The 21,519-nt window shown below is 34.7% G+C and overlaps 1 protein-coding gene across 3 annotated transcripts in view; it reads left to right on the forward strand.

Annotated features, from left to right (window-relative positions):
- Positions 1–21,519, forward strand: part of ADGRB3 (adhesion G protein-coupled receptor B3) — a 743,632-nt gene that overhangs the window by 667,306 nt on the left and 54,807 nt on the right. For all 3 annotated transcript variants that reach the window (XM_040473868.1, XM_040473867.1, XM_040473869.1), the window contains 6 exons: positions 4,876–5,026; positions 7,806–7,875; positions 10,419–10,485; positions 12,988–13,073; positions 20,152–20,250; positions 20,573–20,744. In XM_040473868.1, the coding sequence (XP_040329802.1) occupies positions 4,876–5,026; positions 7,806–7,875; positions 10,419–10,485; positions 12,988–13,073; positions 20,152–20,250; positions 20,573–20,744 (645 nt within the window). The remainder of the gene's footprint in view (positions 1–4,875; positions 5,027–7,805; positions 7,876–10,418; positions 10,486–12,987; positions 13,074–20,151; positions 20,251–20,572; positions 20,745–21,519) is intronic.

Raw genomic sequence — 21,519 nt, forward strand, 5'->3', positions numbered from 1 at the left:
TGTGTGTGTGTGTGTGTGTGTGTGTGTGTGTGTGTGTGTGTGTGTGTACCCCACATCTTTCCATTAATCATATGATGGGCATTTGGGATCCAGGAATTGTGCTACAAGTCTTTTACCCAAATGATACAAAAATACTAATTTGAAGGGATACATGCACCCTGATATTTATAACAGCATTAATCAACAATAGCCAAATTATTGAAAGAGCCCAAATTTCCTGTGACTTTATGAAAGCTGTATGTTGTCTTTCATTATAAACCTAGTTTGACAGTTTTTCTTGTAGTTTTCTCTGTTTTTGTTTCACACACTTTGAAAAATTCTTATTAGTTTCACAGAGATGTGTTCTTTGGAAACTTCTTTATCATCTACTCCTTTTATCAGCATGAAAAGTCCTTCATCTCTTTTAATGCTTTTTTTCAATATTAACATTGTGACATCTGATTTTTGCATATTAGCATTTGCTTAATATAGCTCTTTTTATCTTTTTATTCCCAGTCTTCCTGTGTCATCAGGTTTGAGCTATGTCTCTTGTAAATAAATTACTAGATTTTGATTTTTTTTATCCTATATGAAAGTTCTTAACTCTTGGGTGCCTGGGTATATCAGTCAGTTCAGTGTTTGAGTCTTGATTTTGGCTCAGGTCATGATCCCAGGGTTGTGGGATTGAACCCTACATCGGGCTCTGTGCTGGGTGTGGAGCCTGCTTAAGATTCTCTCTCCTTGCCCCTGCCCCTCTACCCTACTCAAACGTTCTCCTTCTGAAATAAAATTTTTTAAAAAGTCCATAACTTTTAGCTAATGAATTTAAAACATTCCCATTTCTATAATTTTGTATATGTTTGGAATTATTTTTGTTATTTTTTTATTTATCATATTTTCTAGTTTGTTTTTGTTCTTTTTCCTGCCTTTTATTAGGCTGATAATTTTTTTCTTAGTTCTATTTTTCCTCTACTATTTTATAAATATATTATTTGTTTGTACCTCTTTGTGGTTACCTTAACATTGTTAATATACATGTTCAAGCGTATTTTTCTAACATCTCGAGTCAATTAGTATCTCTAATATTCCTGAGAACAAAAAAAAGGCTTAGCATACTTTCATTTTCCCACAATCCCTTGCAACTTTTATTTCTCTCACCTTTTAACCCTCATTACTATCATTTTGAATTTTATATACATGTGACCATATTTTTAAAATTAAAATATATTTAAGCTTTTAAATAAACATTTTTTTAGACTTAATGTATTTCATCACTCTCTTTGCTGCCCATTACTTCTTTTATCCTATTCCCTCCTCCTGGATTTCTTCTTCTTATTGGCTTATGTTGTCTACCAGTTCTCTCAGAGAGAATCCTGAAGTAGTAAACTTCAAGGTTCCTTTAATTATAAAAATATATTTATTTCTGCCTCTCACTTGAATAATAGTTTTACTGGGTGTGGAAATCTATCTTCAAAGTTATTTTCCCTTATAATGCTGAAGGTATTATTCTACTTGTCTTCTTGTATCCTGGGTTGTTCACAAGGAGTCTGATGCCAACTTGATTATTTCTTTGTAAGTAATTTTTCTTTTGACTCTGACACCTTTTTAAGATTTTCTCTTTATCGTTGATCTTCACAAATTTCATCACACTGTAACTAGGTGTGTGTGTGTGTGTGTGTGTGTGTGTGTGTGTGTGTGTGTGTGTGTTTTATCTTCAATTTATCCTTTAGACCAGAGGATCTTTGAAGTTCTGAGAAGTTTTTCCATAATATTTCTTTAAATGCTGCCTTTCCTTGAAATTGTCTCTATTTTTTCCTTCTGAACGTAGTTTCAAACAGATGTTAGAACTGTGTGTCATCTGTGTATCTTACTCCCCTATTTCCATGTCTTCATCTCTGCTCCTTATGTGTAGCTTTGAGCTGGGGTATCCTTCTGTCTGCCATCATCTGCTCGTTTTTTAGATATTTCTCACAATCTCTACCACAGTTTATACTTCTTTTCTTTAATTTTATGAAATCTTTTCTATTATCCCTGAGGATTTGGGGTGAATAATATACATGAGGGTGACAGGTATGAACAGTGCTCAGTTTGCCAATTTAAATACCTTTTCAAGTTTTTTAATATTTATCAACCACACTCAGCACATGTAAAGGACCAAATTGAGATTCGGCAAGGCAGGTGTAGCAGAAGAATTGGATGATGAACTTGAGGTGCTAGTGAGTCTCAGGTTTGGAATGGCAAGCTGTCAAGACTCACTTATTGTGGGAGTCAAAAGTAGACACACAGGTGAATAAGGAGAGGCTGTAAGACTCGAGGTCATGACAGTGAGTCCAGTAGTAGGAAAATTGAACAGATGACAGTATATAAATCTGCTTATAGAAAAATAGAACCAGAGTGAGATTTCTAAATGTAAAAGTCTCTAGTACTGAGGGGATCCAAGAGATGGTCAATGTGGGATATAGGTTATGTGGAAAAAGGAAATCAAGGAATCCTGAACCCTGAATATTAGAAAGGCTACTCATGTGGAAACTGAGATGACACATGTGGAAAATAGTTTATTTGAAAATTGCTATTATAAAAGTTGTATCTTAAAAAGACAGTTTATCGAATCTATCAGAAAAATCGTGTGTCTCATGTGCAATGTCTGAGTTTATAGTGATTCTTCATATGATGAAGAAAAATTAGCTCTCTCTTTATTTTCAGGAACATAGATTTTGTTGTACTCTTCACATAAGATAAGTTTTGTGACTTTAGACCACTTTTTCCATATATATACATTCTTTGGGTTGAGACAGCTTTCCTTCATAGAACAGTTTCTAGACATATATGAATATTCATCTCATTATAGTAGCATGCGATTGCTCATAAAAATGGGTCTTAGTTCTCTAGTTACTACACATTTTCCATGCATACTGTGGCCATATTCTTGTCTAGAGAGACATGAATTATTGAGATAAATGTCAGTAGCCCCAAATGGTATCCATTTCAATTTGTATTAGAATTAAAGTGTGTAACAGAGAGTCCCAAAGCAACAAACATAATATAGAAAGAGCAAATTAAAAGTCTCTGTATTGACACATTGAGCATTTTATTATTTCTTATAAAATCTCAGTGCATCTAGTACTTAGCATTTAATATTGCAATATTTTTACATTGTTTTATACAACCTTATATTGATAGTTTAAAATGGGGAAGGAATAATTTTGCTAGCACATACAATTGAGATGGGACCAACTGGTGGAAGGAAATGACAGGTGAATTAGAAAATGTAACTATGGGTATTAAATGGAAGAGTTATCTTTGAAATTCAGATTGGGATCAGGAACCGTAGATCAGGAGTGAACAAAAGTAGTCAGCCTGCAGATATTTAAACCCTTACCTGGAAGAAAAGTCTCAATGTCTCAAGTATAGAAGGAATCACAGTTGGTTCAAGTGACTACATTATGCCTGAAATAGGAGTAAAGGTATGAGGAAAGGGTTCTAGAAATCCATGACTTTATCATACTGAGAATTGTCATCTTTGTGAGGATAAACATAAGTAACCTAGGATTTTTAAGTGCTACATGAAATAAGGAATCACATGCTGAAAACCAACTGGTAACACCTTAGTACTGTTTTTAAAATAATGATGACTATGGTCATAATCAGTTGATGCACTTGCTATATGCCTAGCATGGTGCTACTCAGCTTCTGTACATTATCTCTCAACATTTAAAACAACCTTGAGAGATAAGCATGGTGAAGTTCTTTTTATAGGATTAAAAGAACTGAAAAGCTGAATTAACATCTGGTGAATTTCAAGAGAATAAACAAATAATAGGAATAATTTGGGCCAAAAATTTAAAAGACATTTGGCTTTAACAGTGTATTGGGTGGAGGTGGGAAGATGAGAGTTGTATTTTTATTTCTCTGTTAATGAGGTTTTTTTATGATTGTTTTTCTACTTCTGTGCTTTGCTCTTTTCAGTTTTGGGGAATAGCAAGACAGACTGACAGAGGAAGTTTAGTTAGTTACTAAATTTAGTTTAGTTACTGATTCTGATTTATGAAGACTTGCATTTTAACAAGATTTACACAAAGACATTATACTAGTAGTGAAATAAGGAGCAGCTTCTACCAAAATTCAGCTGCTCACCTTCGCAGATGAGTCACGAGTTACTAATGGTTGGCACATTCAGAATGATTAACTTGTGTAAAGTAAAATATCTATGAAATCATGGCTGTGCACTGCCAGTGACTCGATTAACTTTTCAAAATGACTTGATTACATACAACACATTGTAATGCAATAATAAAGAACAATGTATTAAGTACTTAAAAATACTTATGTTATTTTTGCACTAGGCTATTAACCAAATCTCATTTTATACTTTTCTACCTTGAATATCACACTTGTATAAAAGCAATTTTTCCTTTTGGATGGCTGTTGGGTTGTAATCTTAGCATCAACACAGATAAAATAACAAAGAATTATCAGATGAAATGGAAGGATCAAGAACGTAGCCAAAAGAGTTATGCAAGATGTCTGTAACTTAAATTAAACTGAAGATAGGACCATTCCCATAATTACATTTCAAGAAAAAAAAATTCCAAGTAAAGTAGTAATTGTAATCTCCCTTGGGTTTTAATTTACATTCAGACTTCTCCTCATAAAAAATTGAACATGCAAATGGAATTAGGACATATCTTTTTTTCTATCATACGTATCATATGCAGCATAAAGACTGCAGGGTTTCTAATTTCTGTAAATAATTACTCTGTCACACAGGAGAGGTAGATATTTGAAATAAAAGCAATGAGTTGAAGATGAACAGTCCTCTGGAGGACACAAGATTACCCCCCACCGGGGGGGGGGGGGGGGCGCGGTATTCAGTGTGAGTCTTTTCTGTTTCCACAGAGCATCTGTACAACCACCACTGCATTTTTGCACTTTTTCTTCCTGGCTTCGTTCTGTTGGGTTTTAACTGAGGCGTGGCAGTCCTATATGGCTGTGACTGGAAAAATTAGGACCCGGCTTATAAGGAAACGTTTTTTGTGCCTTGGATGGGGTAAGCATATTAATATGCCCTTTCATGCTCTTGTTGTTAAAATGACTTTGAACACATATAATGAAGCAATAGGGTGTGATTATCCCCAACCTACTTTTTTTTGTCCAATTTGATAAATGGAAGTGGAAATAAATGAAGCTGGTCATTTTTGAACATTCTTTGAGCATTTGGAACTTTAAGAAGGAGTAAATATTGGATGACCACATAGCCATTCAGTTAAGCAGTGATGTAAGAAGAAGCCTAGGATAGCTACAGGCAGTACAGCAAAGTGTTGTCTGTTAATACATTCTGAAAATGCAAAATGTCTTACAGTGTTCAGGGCTCAAAACAGGTGCTAGTCACATATTCCCCACAAGAAAACTTTGAGAAGTCCATTCCAAGAGAGCTCAAAACAATTAAGGACTACAGCTGTCCATCACAGGAAGAAAGTCCACTTAGAGAGTGAATGAAACCTTGTGACTAGTGCGTGGGGTCCTCAAAGGAAAAACAGAATTGTTGACAGACTGAGAATTAATTCGTTGTTTGCTTCTCTTTATTAGGAAAAGTTTCTGTCAAATTGCCTTACGAAATGGGCATCTTGAAGATCCATGCATTTCATAAGGCCCATTCTAATGTTTAATTAGAATTAATTAGTTTAATTAGAATTAATTAGTTACTTTAAAGAAACTAGTTTCAGAAAACCTCAGGATTTTGTCATTTTTGCCTTTGAGTTCTGAAAGACTTGAACTAAAAAAAATGGGGAATTTTGGACCAAATATACAACAGATACCTAATAGACCAGAAGACTGGAGAATAGGATGCTTGATGGAGGCTGATAAGTTACAAATAAGCGGACTTATTACAATAACAGAATAATTCATACTGGAAAAAGTAGGATTAATATATTAGGGCTCTTTACACAGGCAAATGGGAGAATGTATTCTACTTGCACTTTCATAAAACTTTTGTCTGAATTTCATGACAAAGACCTTCTAAAGTTAAATTGGTACTGAATCAGGGGACACTTTTGTCGTGAATCAGTGCCATAGATCCAAGAAATATAGAGTGCAGGTAAGTGACTTTACCTAAGTATAAAAAGTGGCAGTTTTCAAGAATGGTAACTACCTCATTTTGTGTCATTACTAAAGATCTTGAGGAGAGGGCTCACAGCTGGTCTCCAAGTTTACAGATAATGTTAAACTACTCTGAATAGCAAAAAAACTAAGGCAATGGTGCTAGACTATCAAGAATTCTGGGAGGTGGCAGATTAGTGGCATGTGAATTTCTATACAGCAAAGTGCAATGTAATAAATTTGGGAAAATAATTTGTATTTACAATACAAATAAATACAATACAATACAATACAATAAATTGTACAGGTTGAAGACTATTAATGCTTTAGCTATGACCCAGAAGAGAATTTTTTTCTAATGAACTTGTAATCAGTCAAAAAGTCAACTATATATATCCGTGTGTGTGTGTGTGTGTGTGTGTGTGTACGGGGTGGGAGAGGCCCATATTTGTTTAAAAATATGATGTGTCCCTCTGAGATGCCCTTCATATTTTTTGTCATTAAACCTCATGAAGGAATGTGGTGTCACTTGAAAAGACTCACAGAAGAGAATAGCAGGAAGGAGGGGAAATGATAGGAAGAAAGAAGGTAGGTGGAGGGGACTCAAGAAGGTGATTAGATGATGGATTTTCAACCTGAAAAGGCAAACATCACCTTCCTGAAAAGAAGACATGACCACAATTTTTGTAAAATAATTAAACAGCATGGATTAGACTGAGCTCTGTTCACCAAAACACAGGGGCATTCCTTTGAACTTGAGTAAGGAGAGCATGATTCAGACAAACATAAACTAAAAGCTGTTAGGTCAGAATTGGCACAGGTATGCGGGCAATTGAATTCCAAAATGGACTGAGCAATGTGTGGAGTGATACCTACCGAGAAGTGCATGAAGCGAAAGTGGCATATATTTTCTGACCTTCATTCAGGATTGCTAAAAGGAATATGACCAAGAAGCCCCAAAATTAATTCCTTAGGGGCCTTAATTTGGCCCTACACTCCTGTTATTATAAGTAAATCATAAAGAAAGAATTACATGAATGCTTTACTTTTTTCTGTCTTATAATAAGTACAACTTGAGGGGCGCCTGGGTGGCGCAGTCGGTTAAGCGTCCTACTTCAGCCAGGTCACGATCTCGCGGTCCGTGAGTTCGAGCCCCGCGTCAGGCTCTGAGCTGATGGCTCGGAGCCTGGAGCCTGTTTCCAATGCTGTGTCTCCCTCTCTCTCTGCCCCTCCCCCGTTCATGCTCTGTTTCTCTCTGTCCCAAAAATAAATAAAAAACGTTGAAAAAAAAAATAAGTACAACTTGATATGAATCAATATGGGGCCACCTGAAATGTTCCACTTCTGTGATATTCTATCACAGCAGAACATCCATTTTTTGCCTTTCTGATTTTATAACTATAAATTTCCTTTATAACAGTGTAAACCCCTAGGGAAAAATAACTTAAAAGATATACTAAATCTCTGTTATTAGTTTCCTTTAAACCCATGTCAAATGTGGTGGTAACCTAGCAACATTAGAGAAGTGCACTGAGTTAAAAACCCAGCTGTCGCTCTCATATTTTTGTACTTGAAAGAAATTTTGTAATGGAAACATACTTTATGAAGGAATTCATCCAAATGTAGTTGCTTCGATGTAAGCATTTTGAGTCTGTCCTAGCTTTTCTTGAGCCAGAGTGCACAGTGGTTACAGCTGAACGTGAAGTCTGACCATGTTTTTCTTGCAGGTTTACCAGCATTAGTAGTGGCCACATCAGTAGGCTTCACAAGGACGAAAGGATATGGCACTGATCACTAGTAAGTCCATCCACAGTGATAAATCATGTTTATAATTAAGTAAATCATCATCTATGCTCCATTAGTCTTGGTTGGCACTGCTGATACCTTGCATTTTGTCACTGAGTCATTAACAATGGTAGAAATCACATTAGTGAGGAATGATATAAGGTAGCTGAAATGCGCAGAGGTTAGGAAGTAAATGGTGAAGCCCTGTTCAGAATCCTTGTTTCAATTTCACATTTCTTCATAAGGACAATGAATTTGATTTTTAAAATATTTCAATATTTACTTTGTGTGTTTAATCTCAAATGCATTTGTTTAGATCTGAATAAATCTTGATGTTTACCTTTTAGAATATGATCCTGATGTGAGCTTCTAATTTCACTGATGATAATGTATATTAGTATCAACCAAGTTGTGAAAGATTAGCTCAAGTTTTGTTGCCGTGTTAGGGTAATACTGAAACGTAAGGATCAGGGGGATCAGTAAATTACACATTAGAAAATGCCTAGGCTGTGGGAGAAATTAGAGGGAAGAAAGAGGGTGGGGTATCAGCCCATCCTTATCACAGCTGTAACACTGATAAATTCAAGAGAGATTTTATAAATAAAGTTTATATTGAAATATTTAAAATTTAAAACAATGCACTTTGATATTTTATTTCATCTGCTCTCTCAAGGTGAGGAGGCAGTTGAGAAGTGGAGAAAAAGATGGGCGCATCTTCTTACAAGTATAAATTTTTAAAGTGAGATTTTCGGTTTGTCTTCAGGTTTGAGATGGGAATTAGTGCTAATTAGTCCTTCTAGTGGGCTCATCCAAATGGAGACTGTGAGAAGAGACATCATTCCACCTGCCCAACAAAAGGACATTTCCAAAGAATTTAAAGAACTCATGTCATTAGAGCACTTGTTTTTCTTCTGCCATCTATGTTATAAACACACAAACAAGCAAAACTCCCTGATAGCGCATGTTGTAGTGTAGTGCTTACTACAGCACTATTACCTTTAAGCCATTACCTTTTACAGGAGTATGACTTTCGGTATAAATCCAGTATTTGAAAGGCACTGTGTTGGAGATATAGCAAGAGGTAGGAATTATGGATGATATGGTTCCAACTTTCAAAGAGTTTGTGATTGAAACCGAGTACAATATAATGAGTAGTATGTCAGTTTAAAGATTAACTCACAAAAATACAGTAGAAAATCAGTGGCAGTCTCAGAGACACAAAACTACAGTGTTCTCTCAGACTAAAGGCTTTTCGCCCAGGTGTTTTATTTTAAAACGTAGATATTAAATTATCAACCCCAAAGTAGGAAAGTAGAATTTTATCTGTTCACTGTTATGGCAAGGAGAAATAACTAAATGCAGACTTCGAATACCCACATACACACACATTTGTTTTAGGTATATATCGATACATGCATTGCTGTGTGTGTGTGTGTGTGTGTGTGTGTGTGTGTGTGTGTGTGTATAACTACTAGATTAAAATTTTTAATTAAGATAAAATTTATGCAGAGCAGCATTCACACTGTTAAGTGTGTAGTTCTGTGAGTTTTAACAAATGCCTAAGTCAGGTAACCACCACCACAACCAATATAGAAAAAGTGTGTCCTTAGAACCAATATATAACAGTTATTGTTAATTGTTAATTTTGGAGGCAGCATGATGATTCTGTGGACCTAGAAGTAATACTGACAGGGTCAAATGTCAAAAGCAGATGCAAGAAGTAGTAGGTGTGACTCATTGCATCAGCAGAGATAAAACATCTCCTGGTGTTTTCCTACATTCCTTATATTTCCTTATATTCCTAGACCATGCACATGCAGATGGGCCACCTTGCAAAGCCTCCAGTGCCAAGCCCCATGCCTTCTTCATGCCTCTCTACTGTGAGAGAATAAGTGTTCTTACCTAAATGGGTTACCATGTCAATATCAGTACAAACCTCCATTTCCTGGTGAATTTAGTAATTGAAATAAACACAGCCACACTTATTTTTATTCAAAAGCTTATCTTTACTGAATTTTGTTAGTAGTCTGGGGCAAAAGTAAAATCAGAACAAAAAACAAGCGCACAAAATATAGATTATTTGTTCCTTTCAATGATGGCTTTTAAACCAATTTCTCCCAATATCTCAATGGCCTCAAGGAAGAACACATAAATGGCATACGCAAGACTCTAAAAGCGTGCTGTTTTTGCTTGAAAGAGCGTTTGAAAATTTTCATAATGGATACAGAGCACCATTTTACAAAACTTATGTGATAGTCACCTTTGTACTAAAAGTCAATATAAAAATCTCACTGGAAGAGTAATTTGTCTAAAATGTTTTAACTGCCTGAAAGTAAGGCCTTAAAATAAAAGTTTCTTTTCTGCGAAAGGTGTATAGTGTTTCTCACGCATCAAATGCTCTCATTTTCGCTTTTTCCACCTCTTCCATGCATTTCTGCTTAATTACAAACCTTCAAAATGGGCCCCAATTTGAACGCTAAGTAATTTGTATCACACTTCAATGGTTTAGCACTTATCACTAATTTCTGTTAGTTTTTATCTGATGTTGTTTTTAGCTGCTGGCTCTCTCTTGAAGGAGGACTACTCTACGCTTTTGTTGGACCTGCAGCTGCTGTTGTCCTGGTAAAACATCAAAATCTACTCGTTCTGTTTTCTTATCAAAGACTACCTGGCTTCAATTACAGTGACAATTTTTGTGTTCACTGTAAAGAAACTTTAACGTAGAATGTATTATTACTTCATTATTAATTACTACTTAAATTTGAATACCAACTGCTCTTTAGTCCTTTAGTACTCTAAAATACTCTTACTTTGAAGACTGAAGAATATTGAACATGCAAGTGTGGGATTTCTCTTACAGTAATTTCACATTTATGAAGAAGTTTGAGTAAGTTTCAACCAATTCTTCATTGTTAATGTACACAATCAATTATCATTTCACTTTACACCATTCTGTGCGATCTCCATCGTTGTAAAGATCGCTTAATCTTAGTAACTGCTGCTGCTACCAAATGTCAACAAGAAAACTTATGTCCATGTGTCAGAGTTTCCTAACCTCAGTGCACAGATTTTGGATAACATATTTCTTTGTTGTGGGGCTGTCCTGTATATGTCAGGATGTTTAACAGCATCCCTGGCCTCTACCTACTAGATAGATACCAGTAGTATCCTCAGGTTGGTAAAAATCAAAGCTGTCTCCAGACATTTCCCAATATTCCCTGTGGGCAAAAATCACCCCCGAGTTGAGAACCCCTGCCGTATTCTGTGCATAAGGATTTAAATTTTTTTTCTTTTTAGAATCACTAAATAATTCCTTTACATATTTAATTATGGGAACATGGAATTTGCTACCAATTTACCTTTCGTTCTCTCACTTTGATATTCTAGATTATAATACAAATCTTTCTTGTCTAATAAATCTTTAAATGAAAATGTAAGGGGGAAAATGGTCTGAATTAAATACAAAGATCCACATCACTGTGCAATTAGAGTTCTAATTGGAGAACTACCCTTTGGTTTCTTGAACAATTCATTGCATATATGGAAGCTAGCAATATCTTTATTAATAACTCTATATGATTTTTTCTTTCTTTAACATTTGCTCTCCATCCTCTAAACTATAGCAGGGAGCAGAAACTGTCCATGATTCACAAGACAAAATCTAGGCATCAGTCTTAGAGAAGAGCATAGGGAGATGGAAGCTATTAGGCACATTTTTGTCTGCTGCATCGAATTCTTATTTAATCAATTGAATTATTTCCTTAAGGTACCAAGTTAATATACATATAACCCTAAAATGGAGAAACAAAGAGTATATGTATAATTGAAAAACCAAAGTATGGTCTTTGGAGTAGTGATGGATTCCCTCATGATTAAATTGTAGATTAATAGAATCCATGGAATACACTTTTTTCTCCTAGTTCATATAATGAGAAATGTGAAGATGAGTAAGTCTTTCTCTTGATTAAATGGTATCTTGTCAGAAAGCTATGAAGAGTGACACTTCCTAATAAGTCCCTACCTATCAGTTGCTTTGGATCTTCCTTATACCAGCAGTTAAACAGATTTCAGCTTTATATTTCATCTGGCCAATGTTCTGGGAAAAAGGAATTTTTCTTTTTTCTTAACCAGTCATCCTGTTTAATTTAAAACAGACTTTTGTGAACCAGTAGTTTCAATGTAAAGGTTTCATCATTTGCACTGGGGGACGCACCAAGATTCCATTGATCATGGAGGGTAAGGGGCAGGAAGGCAAAAAGAAAATATTTTTCCTTGATTATCTTGGTCTCAGCATTGGACTGGATTCCTTTGTCAGGAAGTGCTGGTAGGTTAGAGAACTGTGGGCGCTCATCATAATAAGTTGCTACAAATAGACCACAGCCATCTCTACAGCTTTTCACAATTTTACTTGAGAGAGAAAAATATGTGTGATTTCATTTCAGATGTATTATGCGCAAAGATCTTTTAAGTGAGAGTAAGAGAGTCTTAGAAAATGCTGAGAAGTGTTCAATAGAGCACATTTTAAGAGTTGATGTTAGTATCCATCTCCTAAAGGATGCTGGTGAGTTGAATAGGCTTTCTCTTTTGTCTAGAAAAGCATGGTACATCAAAATGCTCCCCCAACCCATAGGAGAGATAGCTACACAGTATGAGGAATTTAGACATTCTTTTCTCACTTCTGGGGACAATGACAAATTCTTAGCACCTTTGGCTGCCAGGGCTCAATCTAGTCTCACACTGTGAGACTGAAAATCTTTTGATTCTCATAGGGTAAAATCATTTAGACAATTGATTTTAATCAGGGGTGACTTAGAATGCCAGACTCACATATTATGGCACTGTTTAAAAGGTAGACAATTGAATGTTAATCTCCTCAATGTTAACTGCAAAGCATGGAAATTTAATGTACTTAACGTACTTTAAAACTTTAAGGTTAACACACCATTGTTAAATTGTTCTCCTTTATGCACTTATAAAATATTTGACAAGTGCTTTCTCTCACTACTGTTGTGAGTTTATAATTCTGAAATGGTTATAAATTAATCAAAGAGGGTTTTCAGGAGAAACAGGGACCTAATTTCCTTCAATATCATTGAAAGGTCAACCTTTGTTTCTGTTTGACAGGTCAACATGGTGATTGGCATTTTGGTATTTAATAAACTTGTTTCCAGAGATGGGATCCTAGATAAAAAGCTCAAACACAGAGCCGGGTAAGCTGCAATTGGTGGATTTTGTAGGTTCCTTACCAGTGAATCCCATACTCCAATTCCAGATCATCACTGACTGCATTTTAACTGTGCCTTGAATTTTGTTCCTGATGAACCGATGTGTCTGGTAGAGTCTGCCATTCAGATTTTTTTTTCAATGTGCTATTCTTAAGTAATGCAACTAATATCTAAAAATAATTTTTAAGACCATTAGAAAGTCTGGGTTTGTTTGTGCGTATTGCTCGTTTGTAAGATAAGAAGATGAGATGTTAAGGCTGGAGTGAAAATACTTGTTCTTTTGTTTGTTTGTTTGTTTCAAGTTTTATTTAAATTCCAATTAGCTAATCTATAGTGTAATATTGGTTTCAGGAGTACAATTTAGTGATTCATCACTTACATACAACAGAGTGATCATCACAATAAGTGCCCTCCTTAATGCCCATCACCCATTTGGCCCATCCCCTGCTGACCTCCATTAAAGCTCAGTTTGTTTTCTATAGCTAATAGTCTCTTATGGTTTGTCTCCCTCCTTCTCTTTTTTCTTCCTTCCCCTATGTTCATCTGTGTTGTTTCTTAAATTCCATATATGAGTGAAATCATATGGTACTTGTCTTTCTCTGACTTGCCTCACTTAGCTTAATTCTCTATAGCTCCATCCATGTTGTTGAAATGGCAAGACCATTCTTTTTTATGGCTGAGTAATATTCCACTGTGTGTGTGTGTATACCACATCTTCTTTATTCATTCATCAATTGATAGACATTTGGGCTCTTTCCATAATTTGGCTATTGTTGATAATGCTGCTATAAACATTGGGGTATAAAAATACTTGTCCTTAGTTGAACATTTTCAAAGTCCCCCTAGTTTGCATCACAATGGACAGGAGGGTAGATCAAACATAATGTTGATATGTGACACAATGGAATCGAGACAAGTAATTCCTACTAGGGCAAAAATACTAGATTCTCTTTGATTAATTGTATATATCAGAAAATTTCTTCATATGAAATAATCACTAATGAAACAGTATTCTTGTCATATATTTTCATATTTTATGATGGTTTGACTATAAATTGCTAGGAAGAGTTATTTTTAATTTTCATTTGCACATTTTAACCACTTACAAAATTTAGGAAAGCATCTCCTTTCATTTTACTGTTACTATGATACCACCACATTTAATGACTAATAACATTCCATAAGCAGATTGATACCAGCCTTTTAAGGTTACATAGTCACCTCATCTTACAAATTTGTAGAAATCTAAAGGAAATCTTAATGCTTTTGAATTTTCTTGTGTATATTTTCTTATAAAAAATTTATAGCTTTCTCCTTTCTATTTAGCTGTACTTTCATTCAAAACTTACCCTACAATTGTTATTTCTTTACTAATTTATAGTACTATTTAATAGTCATAGTATTTGATCACTGAGCAGTGAGAATTTTAAGTCCTTTATGTTTATAATCTATGCAATGACTTCTAAGATAACCAAGGTATGTTTTCCCCTAGTAAAAGACTCGGTTTAATGCTTATATAAAATATAAATATAAATATAAAAATTTTATACCATTAATATCAAACATTAGAACTGCAGTGATGTAACAAAACATCACTGGAGGTTCCCTTCAAAGGGGGGCCATCACGTCAGAGGAGTCTCCATAGACTTTTCACTTCAGATGAGTCTCTATAGTATCTTTAACCAGCTAAACCTGAACCTGCACAGACACTGCTTTCTGTACCACTTGAACTTGAAGCTTTCACACTATTATTCTGCCATGTATGGTTGGACTTGGAGCAATAGCTTCAGTATTTCTGCCCAGATTAATTATATAAGAATAAATTGACCGTACTGAGTATGGTGTATGGAAACTCACTTCTGCCACTAGTGGCATGCACACACGTGTATTATTAATTGGAGGCGTGGGGGTTAGTGGTTAGGAGAAAGCTTTGAGGTAAAAAAATGTTTTTAAATAAAGCCATGTTCAGTATCTAGCTCTGTAGTTTACTAGCTGTGTGTGTCTTTCGGCATGTTATTTCATTTTTCTGGGGTTCGGTCTTCATACCTGAAAAATGGGGATAATCATTTTTGCTTCATAATAGAGTATATGAAATATAATGTGTATAAAGGATTCATTAGAGTAGCAAATAGCAAGTACTCATTCAACCAATGGTGGCTATTTTTATGATAAGTTAAATGAAGAAAAAACCCTGATTTCTATCAATCAAGCATCTATGCTTCCACCACTGATGACCTTGAGGTAAAAAAAAAAAAAAAAAAGAGATGAGATCATCAGAATGAGTATAAAGCTAAGGATTTATTACATTGGCAGTTAGTATTTTTTTCTCATTTAATCATTTTATATGTAATATCCAGTTTGATTCACATAGCTCTTTGTAAGAGAAAACATATGTTTAAGAGAAATGACAGCTTTGTCATGTTATGAATTTAGAAATTATCCACTTTAATATACACATTAATTTTAAAACGTCTACTTATAAAAATAGTATTAGAAGTTACATCTGTTTTACTGGCAAAATCGAGCCAGTGTTTTTCTGGTTCAAAGGCCACTATTGAAGAAATAAAAATGTTAATATGTGTATAAAAAAGCAGAATGTTGATTACTGTTCAAAGCAGAAAAGAATTATCAACAAGTTAATAACTCTAGGTGTTAAGAAAGTCTTTCTATAATATAAAATGCAATTTATGCCAAAGTATGTATAGATTGAAATTTGCTATTTCAAAATGTTATTGAAGGAAATTTTTTAGAAAATATAAGTGATAAGCAGCATCCAGGTGGCTCAGTGGGTTTAGAGTCTGACTTGGCTCAGGTCACGATCTCACAGTTCGAGAGTTTGAGCCCCTCATTGGGCTCTGTGCTAACAGCTCCAAGCCTGGAGCTGGAGCCTGCTTTAGATTCTGGGTTTCCCTCTCTCTCTGCCCCTCCCCTGCTCTTACTCTGTCTCTCTTTCTCTCAAAAATAAATAAACATTAAAAAATACTTTAAAAATATATGTATATATAAGTGTTTGAAGCTACTTTCACTTCACAGAGAATCAGTGAAGGCAATCATAAAGACTTCAGTGAACAATCAATAATCAGAATTAACTATGGAAACGTTGAGTAGGAAGTTAATTAACTTAACAGTTGATGCCCCATATTGTAAATATTGACCATTTCAGATTGAAAAAAAAATGTATATCATGTTTATGACTTGATATGTTTATGAAACATTGTTTATTATTTAGACTCAAATATGTTCCTCTTCCCATTTTTTCTTTGTTTCCTCCATTTTATAATTAATTATTATAAACTAACCAAGCATAGTTTATGCTCAATAACTATTTATAAAGGAATGAGTGAATGAATATTTAAAAATACAGTGTCTTGACAAGTTTATTAATACCCAAATTATATTAAGTTTTTCTAACATGTAAAATATAGTTACCCAAAAGGGATTGATTGTAATTAACACATCCTATATAAAAAAAAAATTGGAAATAATGAAAAGACCAAATGGCATGTGTCTTCTTAGAACATCTCAAGCAAAATATTTCACTTTTTTTTCCCCTTTTTCTTCAATGGGACTTTCTTATCTACTGTTTTAAACTGGTTTTATCTCATCTACATAAGTTAAGGAAACTACCAGGATCTTGTACAAATATCATGAGATTTTTTCCAAAGGGAAAGGGTAATATTTTCTTTTCAGGTAATTTACATGGTATCAACAATAAACCAATCGGACAAATTTTTTTTCTAAGCAAAAGAAAAACAAAATTGGGAAGGGAAACTTGTAGACCTCAAGACCCTGCACGAGTAGACAGCATAATCTGGGTGAAATGACTGTGTTGCTGCCCTGGTGAATATGGTAACATTTGAACTTATGGGAAATTCAATTTTTTTTAACCGTTGACACTTTTTATTTTATACATGTATAATTTCCCCTGTAACAAAGAAACAAGATTTTATTTCCATTGCAGCAACCCTGTTCTGCATTTAGACTATGTGTTCTTCATACTGTATTAATTTCTGTAGTGGTCATACAAACTAGGGGAAAATATTCTATCTCCTTGGATAACGTATCTTTCCTCTGCTCCATATACATCTAATAGTCAAATTCCAAAAGTGCCCAACCAGTTATCATCAAGTGTAGCTTTCAACAATTAGTCCTGACTGAAGGAAGTATGTATAGCCTTTTAGTCACAATCAATCTCAACTAAAGAGAAGTAAGCATTTCAAATACTGACTTCAGATTTATTTTCAGGAAAGTCCATACTTAGAACAAATTAGTTTTTCTCAAAGCTAAAATATTTGTACCATATACTAAAATTAATTTTTAGTCACCTTTGGCTTTTCAATCTTGTTTTAGAGCCTAGAGACAAAGAGTCCTTAAATTGAGAAAGCCACATTTGTATTTAAAGCACAGATACCCAATAGCATATCTTCTCTGATAAAGGAAACAATAAATAAGTCATGTCTTTTTAATATTAATCTGATGGAACTTAACAAGATTGAAGACACTAAAATATATAGTTAGGGCAATTATGTGAATTCCTGCTTTTCATCAGAATAATCTATGGAGCTTTAAAAAACACAAATGCCTGCACCCTATTAAATTGGAGTCTTTGGGGTCTATCTATCTATCTATCTATCTATCTAGATATATATCTATCTCTATCTATCTATATAGACGGATAGAGATAGATAGAGATAGAGATAGATATATAGATATCTCTATAGATATATATGTCTGATGATCTATAGATAGATATATAGATAGATATATCTGATGTGCAGTTACTGTGGAGAATACTGGTATAGGTACTCCTTTGGAAGTAGTCAAACACATTAGCATGCCTGTTGAGGCACTCATGATCCAAACTGAATAGACTATTGCTTACTTATTGTGAAAAGTTTGGGCACATGTGCCAGTACATAAGTCTTGGGTTGAATCAGTAAAATGAATAATTTAGTATCATAATTTCCCACCCTCACATCTAACTCTAAAAGCTTTGATTTTTCTCATGAGGTCTACTGATCAATCTACTTAATAGCTTTCAGATTTATTATCTCATCCAAGCACTGTTCACAAATGAGTGCACTTCTATAAAACAAACCAGACATTCTGAATTATGACCATCTTAAGATGTTTCTCTGTACTGCCACTTTTATTAACACATGTGCACTAAATATTATTTTGGAAAAACCTACTAGGAAAACATTTTATTTTATTTTATTATTTTATTTTATTTTATTTTATTTATTTTTATTTATTTTTATTGTTCTCATGTACTTTAATTATAAATATTATAGGTCACCTATGGTTTGCTGTAGGTATATTTTATTTTATTTTTTGTCAAATTGGCTTCTATACAACCCAGTGCTCATCTCAACAAGTGCTGTCCTCAATGCCTGTCACTCATTTTCCCCTCTTCCCCACTCCCCATTCACCCTCAGTTTGTTTTCTGTATTTAAGAGTCTCTTGTGGTTTGCCTCCCTCCGTCTTTGTTTGTAACTATTTCTCTCCCTTCCCTTCCCCCATGGACTTCTGTTAAGTTTCTCAAGATCCACATATGTGTGAAAACATGTGATATCTGTCCTTCTCTGACTGACTTATTTCACTCAGCATAATACCTTCCAGTTCCAGCCACGTTGCTGCAAATGAAATGATTTCATTCTTTTTCATTGCCAAGTAGTATTCCATTGTATATATAAACCACATCTTGTTTATCCATTCATCATACCAAATAGCATATCTTCTCTGATAAAGGAAACAATAAACAAGTCATGTCTTTTAAATATTAATCTGATGGAACTTAACAAGATTGAAGACACTCAAATATATAGTTAGGGCAATTATGTGAATTAGTGAAAAAAGTTGATGGGGTTTAACCTCTTTCCATAATTTGTCTATTGTTGAAAGTGCTGCTATAAACATACATGTGCCCCTATGCATCAGCACTGCTGTATCGCTTGGGTAAATTCCTGGTAGTGCTATTGTTGGGTCATAGGGTACTTCTAGTTTTAATTTTTTGAGGAAACTTCACAGTGGGAAAACATATATTTTAAACATTAACTGCACAAGAGAATTGACGAGAGAAGTATACCATGGAAAATTATTTCAAGATGTTTTGATTTTGAATCAAGTGATTTCTTTTTGGTTTTTCATAAGAAAGTTATATTTTAATAAACCAGTAATTTTCAAGGGATTATTTTCTAAAGTAAAATGTGTGTAAAGTTTTTTTGTATAGCATGACTTTGCTTCTATGATATAGTAGATTGAATCTGAATAATTTGTATCTGAATTTACATCTGAATTTGTATCTGAAAAATCCTCCAGACTAGAATAGATCATTTAAATGCTGTTAGGTTGGAGTCTATGAAAAAATGTTCAGAAAGAATATTTTGAACTTAATGTTAAATGTGTTTTATTAAAGCATTCAATTGTCACCCCTCTTATTATAAACTAATATTTCATCAAATTTCATCAGCTCCTATATTCAGATCATCCTAAAATATAGATAATACATTGATGGCTGTGAGAAATTTCAAAATAATGAATTTGTTGAGATGAAGGCTACATCTTCCACAAATGATTAAAGACCTAAAATATATATCTTCCTATATCGGGCTTCTGAGATACATGTTTACATTTCAGAAGGTTTTAATTGGTATGATGTCCCTTCTGCAAATGACAATGAAAATCTTTGAAGCTTGGAATCCTAAGGCGTCTGATAATTAGAGGTCTGAATAAAGGGTTTTCACCGTATGTCTACACAAACACATGCTTATGTTTAACTCAGTGTATTGGACAGTTTTGATCTGTAGATACAAGGGGCATTTATGGTGTAATTGATGGGTATATGCTTTGCATGCAACAAAGGCCCATCTTACTGAAAGGTATAATGTTACAAAAATAATGTGTGGTGTTAATTGCGTCTTTAAAACAACCTAGAGCATTCATCTTTGATAAATAAACTTTTCTGCATGAAATCGTATTAAAAGCTAACTTGCAGCAGCAACGTTTTTTTGGTGACAATTCAATATTTTGTTCTTTTTGTGGGTGTTCTGTTTGTTTGCAGTCAGATGAGTGAGCCTCATAGCGGTTTGACGCTCAAATGTGCCAAGTGTGGAGTAGTTTCAACAACAGCTTTGTCAGCCACCACCGCCAGTAACGCCATGTTAGTCCCAATCATTTACATCTTCTTGTTACAAATCTTTTACAGTGCATGTGAGAAAATGCTATTGTGGAAAAAAAAATCGCGTTTGCTAATATTGGAGCTAAGACGATACTTAAATATTTATAATTGGCAACTGCTTTTAAAACTGTTGTGGGATTGTCTATAAAAAAATAAATAAAACTATCCAATGTTATCTGCTTTATGGTTTCCAAGTTAATGGTCTTGGTGCCACATACAAGAATGCTTTGGTGAACGGGGGTTTGGTTACTGCCTGGGGCGTGACACGCAGCTACGTAATGTTGCTTTCTCTGTCTCTCAACAGGGCGTCCCTCTGGAGTTCCTGCGTGGTGTTGCCCCTTCTGGCTCTGACATGGATGTCTGCGGTTCTGGCCATGACAGACAAACGCTCCATATTGTTTCAGATACTTTTTGCCGTGTTTGATTCATTGCAAGGTTTTGTGATAGTCATGGTCCACTGCATTCTTCGGAGAGAGGTAAGAAAGAGAATTCCTCTGGCAGAGAGGCAGGATGGTTAGACGATTAATTTCGTTGTTAACAAATATGATCTTTTATATTAATATCTTCAGATTAAAATCATTTCCCCTAAAGACAGTCATTTGAAAGTTAAAACTAAAGGGAAGCTCTAAGGCAAAGTTCAAGCGGGCTCCTTGGACTCTGAAAGTGACAGTTAAAACAGATGGGACCGTGCAAGAGAAGACGCTGCCCGGGTGCCAAGAATCAGGGAGAGTAGATTCAGGAGAGGTCATAGGCGGAGACGAGTCTGTTAGAGACACTGGTGGATAAGACACGGTGGGGTGGCATATTTTTAAGAGGCATAGTTCATAAACATAATACAGTGATATTTCCTACACCCACTCCCAAACCCATGTTTCTTTCTATACAGCATATCCCCATTCCTTCATACTTTACTAATTTCATTTTAGATAGAAAATGTTGAAGATTAATGGGCAGTTCTTGTGTCTCTATACTAAATTAAGTTAAGGTTGCTAAAGATGAATGATTTTGAGATGGATATTTATTCTCAGAAAATACCAAAAATGTGCCCAGTCGAGCAGGGATAGGCAGTAATTGTCCTCAGGAACTTTAGATCTATAATCACAGCCTTTCTCCAGGTCATGGTTGAGGTTTATTGTCAGCAGTGAAGAAAACCAGTCCTGCTTCATGAGTCGAGATGCCAACCTGCACCAAATCCACTGAGAGCAGTGATAGATGTCAGACGTGATTTGTTTAGGGAGAAAATATTGTTTT

The sequence above is a fragment of the Herpailurus yagouaroundi genome, unplaced genomic scaffold (genome assembly GCF_014898765.1).
Source record: "Herpailurus yagouaroundi ecotype Mexico unplaced genomic scaffold, PumYag 139, whole genome shotgun sequence".
In the NCBI taxonomy this organism is placed as follows: Eukaryota; Metazoa; Chordata; class Mammalia; order Carnivora; family Felidae; genus Herpailurus; species Herpailurus yagouaroundi.